This window comes from Zootermopsis nevadensis, unplaced genomic scaffold (genome assembly GCF_977971745.1).
Source record: "Zootermopsis nevadensis isolate Lab colony 2312 unplaced genomic scaffold, Znev_1.0 Znev_ptg000022l, whole genome shotgun sequence".
Lineage (NCBI taxonomy): Eukaryota > Metazoa > Arthropoda > Insecta > Blattodea > Termopsidae > Zootermopsis > Zootermopsis nevadensis.
The window spans coordinates 22,450,515-22,468,638 of NW_028259154.1; the positions used below are offsets into that span (position 1 = coordinate 22,450,515).

General features: G+C 34.9%; 3 protein-coding genes across 14 annotated transcripts in view; 1 reads left to right on the forward strand and 2 right to left on the reverse strand.

Moving 5' to 3' along the window:
- The window catches only part of LOC110834244 (over compensating males), a 34,925-nt gene extending 31,212 nt beyond the window's left edge, over positions 1 to 3,713 (reverse strand). For 4 of the 8 annotated variants that reach the window (XM_087353688.1, XM_087353689.1, XM_087353685.1 and 1 more), the window contains exon 1: positions 3,536 to 3,675. The gene's annotated coding sequence lies outside the window, so the exon portion shown is untranslated. Of the gene's footprint in view, positions 1 to 3,535 lie in introns of all 8 variants that reach the window. The other 4 variants (XM_022073190.2, XM_087353686.1, XM_087353691.1 and 1 more) reach the window with 4 other exon arrangements.
- A 27-nt stretch (positions 3,714 to 3,740) lies between these two features.
- Positions 3,741 to 10,395, forward strand: LOC110834238 (uncharacterized). Of its 4 annotated transcripts, none has more exons than XM_022073181.2 (3): positions 3,741 to 3,973; positions 4,612 to 4,672; positions 5,141 to 10,395. In XM_022073181.2, the coding sequence occupies exons 2-3, from the start codon at positions 4,657 to 4,659 to the stop codon at positions 6,658 to 6,660; spliced, it is 1,536 nt and encodes a 511-aa protein (XP_021928873.1). In that variant the 5' UTR covers positions 3,741 to 3,973; positions 4,612 to 4,656; the 3' UTR covers positions 6,661 to 10,395. The 4 variants fall into 4 exon arrangements, with proteins under 4 accessions (XP_021928873.1, XP_021928874.1, XP_021928870.1 ...); XM_022073182.2 differs by having other exon boundaries at positions 3,960 to 4,068; XM_022073178.2 differs by lacking the exon at positions 3,741 to 3,973 and adding an exon at positions 3,980 to 4,206.
- A 699-nt stretch (positions 10,396 to 11,094) lies between these two features.
- Positions 11,095 to 18,124, reverse strand: part of tho2 (THO complex subunit 2-like protein) — a 33,928-nt gene continuing 26,898 nt past the window's right edge. Inside the window, exons 27-31 of one of the 2 annotated variants that reach the window (XR_002544540.2) lie at positions 16,740 to 16,925; positions 15,459 to 15,519; positions 14,117 to 14,209; positions 12,639 to 12,700; positions 11,095 to 11,815 (exon numbers count right to left, since the gene is read on the reverse strand). Coding sequence is in view for 1 of the 2 variants with exons in the window: in XM_022073177.2 (XP_021928869.1) it covers positions 11,785 to 11,815; positions 12,639 to 12,700; positions 14,117 to 14,190; positions 15,459 to 15,519; positions 16,740 to 16,925 (414 nt within the window). In the remaining variant the exon portion in view is untranslated. The remainder of the gene's footprint in view (positions 11,816 to 12,638; positions 12,701 to 14,116; positions 14,210 to 15,458; positions 15,520 to 16,739; positions 16,926 to 18,124) is intronic. The other variant, XM_022073177.2, reaches the window with a different exon arrangement.

An 18,124-nucleotide genomic window follows, 5' to 3' on the forward strand; every position in this document is an offset into this window, starting at 1 on the left:
TTCCAGTAATCTGTTTAATTACGATTATTTGGCTAAAATTATTTTGATAGGCCTGCAAATTATTAATTTATCAATAAAGACTTTATGTAGCCCAAGAAATTATCAATGTTATCACTTGAGGATGACTGGCTTCCCAGTTGTAGTGCCATGTAGTCTGGTAGAAGTTTACCAACATTTCAGAGGTCTCATCACCCTGATGGTGGAGGCAGTAAGGACCTCTGAAACTTTGGTAAACTTCTACCAGACTACACAGAACTACAACCCAGAAGACAGTGAACTTTGGACTCACCATCATGAAAACCTCATATCCTACAAAGTTATGTTGTGATATATTCAGACTCAGTTGTAATGGATTTTGGTGTAGATTAGTCAATTAAAAAGAATTATTGCCGAGAATTTCATACCAACATCACAGCACATTTAAATAATACTTACTAAAGTACTGTTATAATTTTGTACCACCTACAAAAAATTACTGTGATGGTAATATTTACTATCCTCTTTCACATGCACTGATCTGAACAAAATATTTGAAGTTATTGTTTACAAAATTTAGGTAAAAACTTTAGCACAGACTTTTATTTAATTGCACCACTATTTTGTGTTCATCTTTTTCCATTAAAATTCGCATTAACTGCTCACATATTTCCCAGCATTCTGAACTAGCCTGGAGGATTGTTTGCATAACTGAGGAGGGGACAAGTGTTATTAATAGGTCGTTAAGTAAAGTGGCTACTGATATGTTTAAAATGTAATTGGTATCTGGACAGGTAAGTTAAACATTCCTAATAAAGTTGTCCAACGGAATTTTATCACAGCAGTTTCTGGGTTCTTTTCAGTCCATTCCATGCTATAAAGAAGGTAACATAATCAGGAACTCCAACCACTTTTGGTATGCATACCTTTGTTATTTGATAATATCACCGAAAATTAAGTTTTTCTGTTGTGACTGATGTTTAAAGTTATTCGTAGCTTTTCAGCTGTTTTCTAAAATCAACCAGTACAGACAGCATTATGGAAAATTAAATTCATTCAGAAGGACTTTTATGAGAAAATGCTGTGCAAAATAAGACATTCCTTTTTGCAGTATAACCATTTTTAAGTACCACACTTATATATAAATTTTCTGTGAATATACAGACTCTAGCACTAGTTTAACTAACAGAAACACAACATGCAGTTTCTTTGAAAACCAGTACAGCTCTTACAAACAAACAAACAAACTATTTAATTTTTAAATAATGATTGAGAAGGGGCAGTCATTTATGTGCAAAACATTTTAGCAACCTGTTGTGGAATATTCAGCTTCTACAGACACATGTAATCCACAACAGCTTGCCACATTATACTTGAGCCTGATTATGGCCATTGAGCCAAAACAGAAATTAATTGAAATGCAAAGGGTATAGTTTTCGTTTTTTTTTGTATCTCAGATTAAAACATACCACATAATAAAACAATTGAAAATGTTACTGTTTAGTTTTATATTTCTATTTGTATATCTGGCTAATATATATCACATAATCTATGGAAAATCCTGGTCTAGGTGTCAGTTTGCATAGAAACGCAATATTGTAATCTCCCCCCCCAACAATCACACTGAAACCAGTACAGGTAAAGATAGTCCAAACTTTTCATGTAGGAACAATTATAGAACAATTCTGATTATTTTTAATAATCAATAACAAAGACTATCTGCTATAAACCAATTATAAATATTTAAAAATTAAAAATACTCTGCTGGGTCAATATTCAGTATGTAACTGATATTCAGACTTTGATGGTCAGGGGAATACTGATTGTTGAGTAGGTCACTGATATTCACAGCAGCAAATATTATGGAGAACTGACTGTCTCCTTATTCTATTGGAACCAGGGCTTCATCCGAGGGTAAAAGAGGCCGGAGCGTGAATCTATTCAACTAAGTCTAATGCCAAGAGTTAGACATACAGTAAGATTTACACAAGCCAGATTGAATCCTTACGATTTTATTCGACACAAGAGGCGGCAGAGATTTCAGTACCTGTAATTGCCCAACTTGAAACAATGTTCGAACTCGCCTAATTCTACATTTGTTATTCACTCAGGAAACATGCATCATTATGAAATTCAGTATCTTTCTTGCCGACCTACTTACCAAATTTTCTAATAAGTTATTCAACCCACACTACCGGTACTAACATCGCGTTATAACATTAACATTGGTCTTTAAACAAAGAGTGCGATGATTAAATAAAGAAAACTGTCATCCCACGACGGATTTAAATAACGGCGCCGTTTACGTGCAACAGCTGTCTATAAAGCACTTATTCATAATTTCTCCACGCCAGTCTTTTGCTTGCTCCAGAGTTAAAAAGCAAATTAAGCGAGTATCGCCAATATAAATTGTGGCCTTCTGGGATATGAGTTTCATAAACTCATGAAGTAACAGCTATATTTCGCTCGATTACAAACAATAAACAGCTTTCAGGTGGGTCGGTTTCACTACGAGCAATGACAGCACAACATGTTTCACAAGTTTATATTTCACCAGCCTATAGGTTTACTATATCATGCTTCGGACCGGTGATACGGAATGCGCGCAGGTTCGAGTCTCGGTGAAATAAATTTCTCATGAGATTTTCGACCAGTGTATAGGACCGGTGCCAACCCAGCATCGTGAGGAAATTGGGGAGCTACAATGGCTAGCGTAATCCGGTCATGAAAACTAGCAATGGCTGAGGGTTCGTCGTGCTGACCACACGTCATCCTATATCTCGTTGGATGATCTTTCACGTGAGGCCAGTAGCCAGCTAGTCGGCTTTGTCTCTCAGAGGGCTGTTACGCCACAGATTATTATTATAGGTTTACTATTAGCTAACAAGTGTGAGACCAGAACGGCAGAAAATGTGGGCAACGGAATAGTCCAAGATTTTCTCATATAGGGCCTAGTATGAAAGACGTATCCTTGAATATGTCCCTTCCGATCTGATAAACAAATTTGTCTTCCCACACTTCAATTTTTCTCCCCAGGAAAAGAAGAAACGGACCTTGTTTCCACAAAAGCTCGGGCAAACAGTTCCGTTCATTTACGACTAAATCCCTGAATATGAATTGCAACGCACCTGAATCAAACAATTAATTTGAATTTGTAAGACTTGAGATACTTAAAAGCGTTGAAAATGTCGATGTTCTATCCTGGGCTGTGACGTCATGTAAACGCGTACGTAGACAGGCCCACCAACGTTTGGAGAAAACATGCTGCCTCCATCTTCAGGAATTTTCTAGGATAAAGATGGAGAAAAGATGGTGTCGACTTACGAGTCTACACGGCATCACATCCCAGATAAGCATCGCTAACACATTAATTTGGGACAAGTAGGCTTCTTTTTCGCACTATGACGTACGTGTGACAGTTGCGAGATGGAAAACCACACTGTGCAAAAATGAGCTAATTCATAAGCAAGATGGGAGTTTCTAGTATAAACTGGATAGTACAGCTTAATATCCTTGTTGTACTAAGACTTAATGAGTAATTCTAAATGTATGCACTCACCACACCATGGACAATGACACGAAAACAATTAAATTCTCAGCTTTCTTCACAACCTGAGGAACACTGGAAGCAACAAAACAAAATGGCGGGAAATACTCTCTTGTGAAACAAGATGCGCATGCGTAGATGTCAAACGGCCATTACTAAATCCAGAAGATAATTGAACTTGTTGTACGCAGCGTGTAAGATGTTGCAGTTCTGCGTAGTAGTCCTTGACACAATTCATTATAAAGACTTGCACATTTATTAAATGGGACTTTTACTTAATAAAAAATAAACTAAAATATTATAGTAAATATACTGACACTTTAAAAGTTTAGTCATTGTTGGGAAATTAAATAAGAGTATGGATTGTAGTCTTTTGGTCGTGTATTTGAAAACGTTCTGCGACAGGAACCGGAATTTTCCAAGATGGCAGTCAGAAGTTTATATTTATTGGTATTTATAGATTTAAAACCTAAAACGTTAGCGTAAATCCATCTTAATTCTTCAGCTGTTCTGTGATAGTGAATTATGCTTCATAAGTAGCAAATGTAATACCATATCTCATACTTTTTAAAACTATCTGGAACTGTGCGTATATTACTGCTTGCCCTATAAAGGAATGGGCTGTTGTGCGTATATACGTGCTTAAGATTCAGAGCAGAATATTCTATTTATGACGATATAAGGTGATTTCGTAGTTACGTACCATTACTCAAGTTTTATTTAGTTAAAAATGTATTTCAGCATCGTGGCAACATTCAAATTATTAATGAGATGGTTGGCATACATTCAAATAATGACAAGGATATAATTAAATTTATTAAAGTATACATGGGCAGCCTAGTTTGTGTTTCAGTTTTGTTGGTAAAGGCCTCTTGTAGATTCGTAAGTGTCTATAAATTCACATATTTTTGTTGACAATTTTAGTAGAATCAAATTCAGTTTTTAATTTTCTGATGGAGGACTGATTATTATAGAGTAGACTAGATTGAACTGTATTAGGCAGCCTGTCAAATGGTGTTTATTCTCTGGATGCTGATTCTGTAGAGCATATAGAGTGTGTTGAGTTAATTGACTTTGTTCTATTCCAGTTGCTGAAACAATCTTCATGACCAGCTCTTGCAGGGAAATCTGTAATGCAAACACATACAGGTATGTCTTCATGTACTGAAATTGTGTAACTTTAATACATGGAAATGTAGGATTCTGTGGAAGTCTTTCCAAGCCACTAATTTTTTGCTGGTTACATATTACAGACTTCTGTTTATCTCACTAAATATTCACCATTTCTGAAAATGCTTTAGACATGATTAAAAAACATAATATTGTAATTATTTTGTATTATGTACACTTTTCATTCAGCGTGTTTCATGTATATTCCATGAAACGTATGTCTATCTTACAAAATATTTAGGAACATTATTATATGTATTGAGTTGTGGAATTTTATATAATTTTATGAAACATTGTCACTTTACATACCACGTCATCCAGAACTTTTGAATATATATATCCTTAATTTTATTTCAAAGTAAAGTTGTGTGTTTGAATCTTCAGTCACTTTATCATTGCCTTTAATCATATCTTAATTGCTAACTGTAATACCTTCTTTGATTGCAGAAGTCACAAGTCTGTTAGGATGTTCAGATTGCAAGTCTAGTTTCAACTCTGCTTCCTTGCTGCTGCAACATTTTGCTCAACACGTCTCTCAGGAAGCCATTGGCTGTCAGTTAAAGCATGTCAGTATCCAGCTATCTGATGATGTGGCACAGTGTATACAGAAACATGCCTCAGTACCAGATTTACAGAAAAAGAAAACGGAAACCATTCTAGAAAAAGTATTAAAACGCAATTCAGCCTTGCGCCATTTGACAGTAACCAGCCATTGTGAACCAGGTCCCTCAGCAGGTAATGAAGATATTGGAACATTTCCTGACACAAGTTTGTCTTCCCCATCATCAGTGTTGCAAACAGTAGGTCCAGATCAACTCTGCTGCATGACGGCAGGCTCTTTGAAAACAGAGGTTCTGAAAAATAACACTTCACCTGGACTGGATATGTTGTTGGAAATTGGGCAGCATGGAGGAGAGAACAGTCAGGGTTCACAGCATATCTTTTCTTCTTCATCATTGTCATCATCATCATCATCTTATTCTTCCAGTGATGTTCAGCTTGTTAAATATGACCTTCAGAAACGTTTGGAAAATTGCATAACTAAATTAACATCAAAGCAGGAAAATGGGCTAAAGTCAGGAAACAAAAAATCTTTTAAAAGTGGCGCCACTAATTTATCAGAACCAGACAAGAAAATTCAACTGTATCCTGTACAGTATAAACCAAATTCAGAACTGGCAGGTAACATAAGTGCCATTAAAATGGAGGAGTATGCAAAGAGTAATGAAGAATCAGAGGACTTTAACCCTTTAAAATTTTGTTTTGTAACCTTGGAGGAAAGTGAGGGCAATGCAGAAGAGCAAAAAGGGAAGGTGGCTGAAGAATCCATGGTCAAGACTCCACGGGGTGCATCAAGTCGCAAACAGAAAACTCCAAAGAAAGTGTACTACCATCAAAACGGAAAACTGAACCACAATTATGTAGCATCAGAACTTGTTTCAGGTGATTCTGAGAAGGTTGTTTCTTCCTGTGCATCTAGGAAGAAATACCCTTGTCACTTATGTTCGAAAGTATTTGGGTGGTCTACTGATCTCAAACGGCACATCTTGACCCATACTGGAGAACGCCCTTTTAAATGTAGTGCTTGTCAAGCCACGTTCACTCGCAATTTTCTCCTTCAGAAACACCAGAGGAAAATTCACAGTTCTTGTTTCACGGTGTCACAGGAAAGTGCAATATCCAGTCTGTATCCTTCTTCAAACAAAGAGCAGATCTGGAAAGGTGTAAAAGAAGAAAGTGAAAATAGTACTTTGAAATGTATGACTCAGTGTAGTGATGATAGTGATGAAGATAGATTGGTGATATGTGATGATGAGAAACCAAACGGATCTGTGCCAAGCTGTATGGGGACAAAGTCACAGCATAAAAACTCATACAAAATTAATTCAGCAAAGAAAAGAAAAGAACTACAGTACAAGATCTCTTCGTATGGAATTTTTTCACATGAAGCCTTAAATATTTTATAGATGTATTTAAATAATATGGAAACAGTATTGAAGCTATAGTGTATAGTGTGAGTATTTATTTTATAAATATCATGCACATTTTTGTGCTAGGATTGGAATTTATAATTAAGAAAAATAATCTATATACAAAAACCACAATACAATAACTTTTTGAATACCATAAAGATGACCAAATTTTTATATCCTTCAGATTATATATTTACATACAACATATTTTTATAGTCAGATTTAAAAATAAACCCTCAGATTATATATTAAAATTAGTTATTTTTCATTATAATCAAGAAGCCAGTAAGTTACCAACTTTTAAGTTTTACATTCTCAATAGCATTAGTACATACTAATTGAAAGTTTCCTTACATGAAGGACTTAGAGTTTCTGAATATAAAATTGCATTAGTACTTTAAAGCAAAATGTGACTTAAACATAGGAAAGCATTTAGATTTGTGTTCACTATATGTTCCTAATTATACTGAATTGTGTCATTTAAACATTATCCTCAGGTCTGATTAAAGCAGCAACTCCTATAACACACCCCGATGCTTTGGCCTAATGTTTTAGAGTTTATGATTAGAATAGTGTTGAAAGTTTTAAATTTGAAATAATAATTTATATTTTTTATAACTAAAAAATAAAAATAAAATCCATTTGGTGGAATTTGAAGTTTTCACGGCAGTGAGTCCGAAGATGGCGGTCTTTTGGGTTATAGCAGCCAATGTTTCAGAGGTTGTTGCTGCCTGTATCATCGGGATGAATGTTGGTAAACTTCGACCAGACTACATGGTGCCACAACCCAGAAGACAGCCATCTTCAAAATCCATTTGCTAGAAACAATTTTAGCTGCAACAGAACTGAAGCATGAGGTATATACCTAATGGTTATGTTTTTTATTTCTAAAATATAAGCATAATTTGAGGAGTAATGAGTTCATTTTTAAATCAGAATTTCTGTACTTATTGCAAAAGGGAATTGTAGTATATGTGAAATCTTTGCCATTAGGAAATTTGATGTACATGTAGTGCAACATGAGTCCATGGAGTGATTTTAACATTTTATACAGTATTAATGTTACTAAGTATTAAGGGAACTACAATTTGGAATTTGTGATGTTTGTAATAGTTGTTCTTTTACAAGTCTTGAATACAAGCCCAAGTTCATGAAAATTCATGAGCAGCATTTACAAATTTCAAGGGCAAGAAAACTGAAATGTATGCACAGTGACGATATTTGATGGCTGTGCTGGTGGTCTTTCTGCTACGTGCAGTCATATCAGTTGGTATTTCCTAGTCCTAGTGGCACAGCTACCAAATATCCTAATTGTATATAACGTAAGTTGCAAAAGAGCAAGGACCCACTGATACAGTGATAGAAGATACCCACTGTTTGCTTTGTTAACTTTCTAAATGAGAATCTTCTAGAATGGGTGGGGAGGAAGAGAGAAAATCTTGTGAGGACTAGAAGACATTTATTGTCATAACACTTCATTAAAATATTAACAGTGCAAACAAAATATCTGGTGGGTTTTGTGGAATGTGGGCCCATACTGTGGCAAGTGCTCATTTGTTTATTAACTGTCAAGTTCATGAAGTAATACAAAAGCCTTGTATCCATATCTTACTTGATCAGACGTAAATGAAAAAATGATGCTATTGAACCCAAAGTTAAAGAAGTTGCGGTCATATGAATACAAATTAAAGAAACTGGTTCTTCATTGACGTGGAATATAAAGTGAAGTTCATTAACACTTTTAAAGTGTGGTTTGGACATGTATTTTCCATATCTGCAGCTTTTTGAGTTGAACATTGTTATGAAATCACTGTGCACGTGGTATAGGTGGCTTGTCTATAGTAATGTCAGTGTTTTTCAATAATTCTTATTTTACAGTGTAGGCAAGGAACATTACCATCTTTTCAGACCAAAGGTATTATTCATAGAAACTTAGTATTATTTTCATTTAATTTACTCTTTGTGATAATTTTGTATTTCTGAATATCTTCACACATGCACAAACACACCACACATATGTTTCACTCACAATGTGGGACTGTCGTAAAATTCAGATGTTTATGACATCTACAATAAATGCAACGCTAATGCCCTTTAATATGTCTGGAACACAATCCAATTTTCTTAAAAGTAATTTTAAGAGATATTTACTGGAAGATATATCTTGAAACTGAAGGTGTTTGCCATTATTGAAGAACTGCAAAAAAACAAGCTTTGGACAGTATTTATACAGGAATGTCTAGCAAAGTCTTTGGCTAATTCAAGTAAAAAACACTGAGTGATAACATTGAGGAAAGAAATGCTGAGTGTGGGTATGAAAGAATACATTATTGTCAAAACTTACTGGTCTAATTAAAAGTCTTCTATTGAGGTACTTAAAATATCTGCACATTTATTTTACAGAAATCCTAGTCTTTCAGTGGACAATCTTAGGGTTACCAGAAGTCATGAGTTATTTTTAAGTAACAAAGGAACTTTGCCTTATGTTATTTCTTTATTAAACTATGCCATTTATGTAGTTTTGATTATACATATTATGTTGACATGTCAGGTTTAATTTCAGTGTTGTAATTATTTCATCATGTACATATTTAGTCTGTACACAACTATGAACTTAGTGATTTGAAAGTGGCTAAAACGCAAATGGAACAAACAGTTCCCAGTTCGATTACATGATGCATGATATTTCTGAAGAAAAAAATGGCCAGTTGTTTTGATGGAAGCTTATATATATATTTGAATAGAAGAGCATTGAAAATACTACTTCATGTATTATTTCCAAATAAATAGTTCCTTAATTCTGCGTATCCAGAATAAAACATTCTCCTGGGTCTCTATACCACACCATGAATGTGTGTAATAGGACAGATAAATCTCCACACATTCTTAACCTTGGAATTAGAATGGAAGTAACTAGTCAGCTTCATGCTCAGAACTCTTTACCCTGAGGGAAACAAACCCAGTATAAATTTATAAAACATGAGACTACATAAAATGTATGTACTTATCATTACAACTTTCATGCAACACTGTAATTTATAAACAGATACAAGAAATTTTGTGCAATATGTTTTGTATATTTCCAGAAGTGGGATAGCTATTAAATGTTTGGCTTTGTATGTATCTGGTAACCCTAAACAGAAAGTAAGAATTGAGTACCAATCTAGGTATATTATATTTGTAATTCTTATTTTAAAATATATAATTGCCTATGTCAGGTGCCTCTTCCTAGTCAAACATGTCTGATAAATATGACAAGCCATACTTTATTTAAATTTCCAATTATAAATGTGTATAAGGTATGGTTATTTAAGAAATGGGTTTAGTTAGCTGTCATATTGAAAAGGCACTCAATGTTTTTTACCCTGGCATTGAAACTAAATAGTATTACAAACCATCTGAGTTTTTAATATAATATTACTTTTAAATTATTGCTCTTGTCTTATTGTAATCTGAATAACACTATTGTTTTGTTTGTATGTGTGGAATTAGATGTTAATTTTTGCCTGTTTCGTCTCACAAGTGTGACATTCTTGGTGCTCTAAAAATTCTTGTAAATAACACAAGTGATATGGCTGTTGTGTCTTGTAGATTACTCCCACCCCAAAAAGTCTGTGGCTGTGTCTTACTAAGAACTAAAGAGGAAATGTGTAATAATTATAACATAATTAAAACGTGATAATCAGTACTGTAACTTTAAAATGGTAATAATATATCATTTTTAAATTATGTTTTCAATATCTTTTCCTTTCCCTAGTCTGATTAACCTTCATGATGTGGAATAGGGGACTTATGATCAGACTTTAGGTCTGAGGCTAATGGTTTAGTGGTATGCTATGGTAATGCATGGCAGCCAGCTGAATCATGCACAAGCTGTGATGCACAGATGATAAAAGGTTGAAGATGAGATGAGCAGGACAAGTAGCTTTCATGGGAGAAATGAGAACCACATACAAAATTTTGGGTGGAAAATCTCAAAATGAAGGGATCACATTGGAGGTCTAGACATACGTAAATGTAAAGGTGTCCCTGTGATTAAGCACCATACCATGAATAAGTGGGAGTATATGTAGAGCTTAGCACACTGTAAACCACAGCAGTAGGAGAGTGGTCAGCTACATGCAGTACCCACTGGATAAGAGATTGAGTAAGGACCAGAGCTAGAGTCTGGATGTAGTGATGAGAAAAATACCTGCTCACAGCTAGTCACTGTACTGATGAACCGTCCTGGCATGATCTGGGCATAAATGGGAGAATAATTTTAAAACTAATCTCAGAGGAATGGTATGAAAGGGTGAACAGCATCAGAAATGTAATTACCATAATTATAATTGGGTATGTAAGAATTTGAATGGTGACAACATTTACATGAGACATCTGAAAATCATTAACTACATGGTGATATGTTTGCAAAACTGGGTATGGGACTTGTGTTTAAAGGAAATTTATTCGTATGCTTTTCTTCAAATGGCATGTTATCTATTTTTTGTTCACAAATGCTACAAAGAGACTTTGTATATATTCCATTATTCAAGTAATCATTACACAAATTGCAATGTTTTTCCTTATTAATAAGAGGATGTATTTACAGTCACAATTACACTTAAAAACAAGATGAAAGCTCATTCACATATGTGTAAAATAGTATAATTTCTTTATGACAATGAAAATACTATCATAAATGTTCCAAGCAGGCATATGTTGTTACTGAATTACTTATGATGCGTTCATTCACATCTTATCTGCATCTGTTTTTGCAACATAATCCCACTCTGTCCAGTCCATGAAATTACAAACAGATATTTTTCTTCACAGTTTCAAACTATAACATTAACCAAAATACAAGCATTTCTTCTAATTTTAAACAAAGTAATAAATTACATCTGAGGTCAAAATGAACTGAGTGAATTAATAAAATTAAAATGCAGTTTACACATGTATCGCACAATTTAAACCCCTCTTGTGTACTAACAAAAAAAAATATTCTAAACAAATTTCTATGACTTTGTGTGTCCATATGCTTCAACCAGTGGAGAACGACTCGTGGAGGGTGCTGGCTGGGATGCTGGCTGCCTTGAAAGTTATGCCACTTTCCCTTTCCCCCTCCTCAGCCCATCATCATCTGCGCTTGCCCTCATTTGATCGCCGAGTAAACAACATTAAGGAAAGATATCAAATAGACATTGTTTACCTAACATCAAAAATTTGTTTAAAACCAAGCTCTTGGCATATTCTGACAAAATGTATACCTATGTAGAAGTGATAGTTTTGAACACTGCATTAATAATTTGTAAATATTTTGAGTAAACAAAATCAAATAGTATACCAATGGGTTCACTAATCTTCCTGGGCCACATGAAGGCATTTGGTTAATAATCAAAAATAGACTAAATGACATATACCATCGCTTTGAACAACACCACAAATTCTATATTCCTACATTATCCTTCATTACTGACATAATGCAAGTTATTCCATTGATTCAGATACACTACAAGTCAAACTTTATTGAAAGTGTAACTGAAATATCTCAAGTTTCACTTTAAAGCTGTAGAAAGATCTTACAGGAAAAATCATACACTGCAATGAAAAAATATGATTATGTATCAACTGGTTTGGTTATGTGGCACTGAACAAAGAATAGTAGTGCAATTATGAATGACAAATTGGTAAAGATGTGGAAGAACTGATTGTAGCCTATTTTAAGTAACTGTCCTGGTATAATACTGGAAGGAATGATGAAAGCCATGGCAGCTAATCCTTCTGGAATGAAAACTGGGCACCTCCTGAATGTGAATCAAGTGCATTACCACTTCATTAACCCACTCTGTGAAAGCAGGGTAAACAATATAAATATCTACAATCATTCAGAACACACCAATTAATCAAAGCATTAATTAAAACTATGGCAGCTGAAGGAACACTTGGACAATAAACTACAGTTATAAAGCTTTGTATACAGAAAAGGATATTGTTTATCACGGCCCTCTCGATCATGTGACCTCTCTCTTTCACGAGAATATGGAGATTTGTCCTGAAACCAAAATCTCAAATGAATGGCACAGAATTTAACACAGGGAAATACACCATCAAACCCATAAGTTTTTGGACTGGTTATTTTTGGACAATGTGCCATTGTTGGAAGCCATGGAAAGGGTATCAAATGTGGAAAAACCCAAACATTTGTATGAAATGTTGAAAGTGGGCTGTGGTAAATAGGTTCAATAAAATACAGAAGCTTCTGAATTGTTTAAGAGGCTCAAGAATGACAACAACATGAATGACATCGAACAGAGGTACCATAACTGTGGTCTATGGACAAAGTCATCCACGAGCTTCATTCAAGCAATCCATGGAACTAGGATAACAAAATTTATAAAAGTATGTAGACAAGCAGTACAGAAGTACCAAGATACTTAGGGAACAAATAAAGTGCACTACCAACTTCATTATTCTCATCTTTAGCACCTACAGTACAGTGCATTACAACTGTAAAACAGGTAGAAAATCGTTAAGCAAGACCCTCAGCAATTTTCAAGTGGTCCAAGAGAAAAAAGTCTGGGATCAACTAATGTGGAAGATAAAAATGTTCTGTAACCTGGGATAATTTTGAAGGAGTGAAAGAACTATGAGTTGACAGAAATATGTTATGGCAAATGTAATGGTGTGGCATATTTTAATTGAAAACTTAACATGAAGAGACATGTAAGCACAATCCACAAACAAGCATCGGATCTGACAATGTAAATATTCTGATTCATCCAGGTCAAAAAAGTAAAAATCCGAAGTGTAAACATTCTCAACTTCCTTTTTAGTAACTTTACTTCTAACGAGTAGTTTATTTAGAATTTGTTTCTTCAACCAAGATGATTGCAGTGCACAGCACTTTACAAGTAAAGGAGATTTTGACGAAGTTTAATGTCTCTGAGCCAGATAAACCATCAAATATTTCTGACTTAGTTCCTAACAATTTCTTTCTGTTGTCCAAATTCAATAATTGTTGAGAACACAACTTTTAATCATTTGAGGCATTGGACAAAATAAATCTGTAATGCTTACAAGGAATATGAAGACTTTAAACACAATTTTCTACTGCCACAGCTCTACTGGCAGTTGTATATAGACTTAGGAGACTATTTTGAAATGGTGTACATACATTTCTGTTGTTTCACATTATCATCAGTCCAGAAACTTTTGGAGTGACTTGTAAATCCAGAGTGTCCCATAACAATGCAACTACAATGCAAATATCTGTATTACAAGTAATTTAAGAAAACATTACAACTCACAGCTATAAAATGTTTCTACAATTGAAGAACTTTTGACATACCAGTCAAACACCTTAATTCTAAATCACAAAATTCCTGCACTGTAGAAATAAAAACTATTCTGCAGTTTACTCTGTGCTATCTCACTTCTCTGATTCCTCAGTTCTGCAGTTAGCACTTACCTTGGGATAATGGTGCTTATCACGACCATGGGACTCACTGGGTTCTCCATTCTGATGACTTGCAAGCTTTGCAGCTGTGGAAATAGTAATGCACTGTGTGATAAACACCAAGTAAAATCGTTAGAAGACACATAATTTGATTCTAATCAATTAAAAAGTGATTTTTCCCAGGAACTGAATGTAATCTCTCTCACAAAATTTATTGCCTTCTAGTCAGAATACAGGAAACTAAATCAATCAACCAAAAATTAAATGGATGGGGAAAATCACATAAGAACAAGTTACAAGCTTTAACAATTCACATAATACTGTTGGGTAAAATACTGCAGAAACTGTCATATGAAATACTGAGGAGATGGAAAAGTCAAATTAGAATTGACCTTGAAGATGGGTAGGAACTAAATCAGAATTGTGTCTGATGACATGCTTTAGTATCAACAGTGCTGAGTTTTCAGTTTCTATTATCAAAAACATGGTTAGTTCTAAATGAGCTGTTTTCACCTGCTCAGCAATTCACGGTACCCATGACACAACTTGAAATGGCTCAGAGGACTGAGCAACAGTAACATCTACATGAAATCTGAGGTCCTCACTGTGGATTTGTAATGGGTAATATTTTGGAGGAACATCAGTGGACCTCAGTCCACATGGCATCATAACCCTGAAGACCCCTAATGGACAGAAAGTCAGGGAGACTACCTCCAATTACTATCAAACCTTGACTGTTCCAGGTTACAGCACCAGTGTCTGAGCCTAACGGACCCAATCTTTTAAACAGCCTTTCAAAATTTGTCTGCTGCTTAAGAGAGGCATAGATTTTGAAAATCTTACATAATCTACCTTTACTCCAACACCAGCCAAATGCCAGGTTAGAGACAGAGTCCCTAATTTAGGACTAGGATACAGTAATGTGCTGCTTGGTCGGGGCTACTGTACACCTCAACAGGCAGTGTTCAGTAGGAAGCAATGATGGAATGATGATTAGCAGGGGAAAAACCAAAGAAATCCTGGAGAAAAACCTTCTCCACTGCCACTTTGTGCGCCACAAATCTCATATGTAGTCACTAGGGACTGGACCCGGTCTCTGCAGTGACAAGCCAGCAACTCACCAACTGAGTTGTGGCATGGCTGAGAAAATAGTACACATTTTGTGAATTTATATAAATTTCAAAGAGCACTGTGTGAAGAATTCAAAATGCATGGAATTATTCCTCCACCCATTTATGACTTCATAGAGTAGTGCTTAGCACAAAGCTATATTACCTCACTGAGGTTTAACTACTCAAAGAACCAAGTGATTACAGCAACCAAAAAAATTAGTACACTTCTGAACTGTCCTTACCTTTTTCCTCTTCCTTTCGGCGTTTCTGTTCAGCTAGAAGCATAGCTTCCTCAGCACGGTCCTAAAAAAAATAACAACAAACTAAACCCTTGTAATTTATAAAAAAATTAAAAAAATGTCCATTTTGTGTTTTTGTTTTACAATGTAATTTATATTCACATCATTTATGCACCCAAAATTTTGCAAATGATATACACTTTAAATAATTCCAAAAATTCCCCTTTCAATTGGTGTAAATATTTTGTTTTTATAAACATATCAAGAAAGAGGAACTTATAAAATTGTTGGATCCCAGTATATAAGCAATAAGAATTTAGTGTTAACATAACAGTCTCATTCCAGTTTCATTATTATTTATTTGTAAAATGTATTCTTTCTTGAATGAAGGAGTATGAGTCTGAATAAAGGAAAACATAGTTAACTTTTATTTGTAAGGGAATTCTATGCAAGCCAAATTTTTTCACAATGAATATATTTTGAAGGTTTCTACCCCTACTCTGGGTACTCTGTTCCAATTCCATTTATCAGGAAATGTTTATTTTAAAATAATTTGAATTTAATGCAAAACATGTTTTTGTAGTAGAGATACTATTCAAATACAATTCCCTAACGACAAATACACATGAAACTTGAATGAAGGTACTGTTATGCTTTCAGAAATATATATGAGTATAATCCATCAGGATAAAGCTCATTATAATTGTGCTTTCATTTTCTGTCAAACTAAAAACCTTATATGTGAAAATATGCAACTATTGCAAAGGTTGAACATGCATGGAATTTTACCTTCATGGATCCAGCATATCTGCACCCTGTTTATTTGTTAGTTTATTGAAAAACTCCTTAACTCTACAGATTAATTATATAGTAAGAAGAGAGTATGAATGTGAATGCTAAACTGGAAAATATATAGAAATAGCAGTAGTATATTTTAAGATAATTCACCTTGATGGAAAGAGAAAAATATCTTCAATCAAGGCAGCTGCCTCTTGGGATGAAAACTGAACCGAGAATCTCCCAAGCAGGAGCCATTATCATTACACCAATGACATTTAGTTGATATATCCTCACTGCATGACATTTGTGCAGAGGGACAAGTTTACCATCAATGATTTTCATAACACAACTAATTTGGGCCACTATAATTTACTTCCCAATTTGTCATTCACAACCAACTTCCCATTCAAGAAAACTCAAGCCATTCAGTTGGCAAATAATACGTAATAAACACAAATCCCAATTTTTTTTACAAGTCCTATGAAATATTAACAACTTGTATACCCTTTTCCTTCCCAGCTTTCGTTCTTTACGCAGCTCCTTTTCTTCTTCTGTCACATTTTTGTCACGCATGCTTTTATCTTTTGTCTTGGAACTCCTCTCCTTCTTCTCAGGCTTCTCCATACTGCCTCCGCCGAGGGACATGGCCTCCAGTAACTGCTGCTGTTTGCGTTCTTCATGCTTGGAGCTCTGCAGACAAACACAGTTGGAAGGGAAAACAAATGGGAGGTTATTCGGTGAGCAGCAACAACTCCATCCCACCTGGCCAGCCGGTCTGACTGCTTCCAGCTGTGGGTGTGGTGGGGAGAGTTTTCCTTCACTCCTTGCTTACCAATAAGCAACAAGGAGGAGCAACACTTCCATAAATTATACCACCAATCACCCTTCAAAATAATGCAGTACCTTTAATACAAATGCTGGTGTATGTTCATTGTCAAAAATCATCTTACAAACTTCACATATACATTAAAGTAGGAAATACAAATATTCGTACACACCGAGGAACCATCTTAAAGCAAATAACTGCACATCTGAAGGCGGTCCAAGTTTGATGTCTCAAATGTCTTGATAACTCCTTGGTCCTTCGGTTGCAAGACCAATGTGGTATTTGGAGGTAAAAACATTACATAAGCATCTGTATGAATGAACTGTGGTTTCTGGGTCATGGCTGAAGGCACTGTCCAAAAGTAATAAAACTATGAAATCAAGATTCTTCTTCACCAAGTATGCTTTTACTTCAAGGACAAAACTATTTTGTAGTCATTTAATAGTACCCCTGTTACAAAGGAACTATCTGACTGCCAAACAACATGCAAATATTACTTATTTTTGCAGTTAGCCTATCCTTAAAAGCCCTGAACTCAGGAGCTGCCTTCTGGTACATCCTAGCATCCAACTTCTTACAAAAAGGACCCATTATATCAGCATTAAATATCTATTCAGGAGTACATCCTCTTTCCTTCACAAATTCTAAGAACTTGAGCCTGAATCATGCAACTGTTTCATGATCAGTTGACTCTTGTTCACCTTGTAGCTTCATATTATGCACGTTGATTCCTGTTGTAAAATTGGCAAATCAGTCTTTGCTTGCTTGAAAATCACTTTCACTAACACAACCTTCACTGGTGACTGATCGCATACAAACAATGCAGTCTCTCACATAGCAACACAGCATCAACAACAACTAAGCCTTTTTTGTTCTAATATGTAAAAATATTTCTGAAAAGCAACCACTTTAAAAAAATTAAAATTAAATGGAAGAGTAACTTTAAAATGAATGTTGATGAACAAATAAATTGGATTGCACTAGCACAATGTCCAATAACAACATTCAGTATTTGTTGTGATAAACCTTTGGTTTCTACTACTACAGAGTTACATAGCTTCAG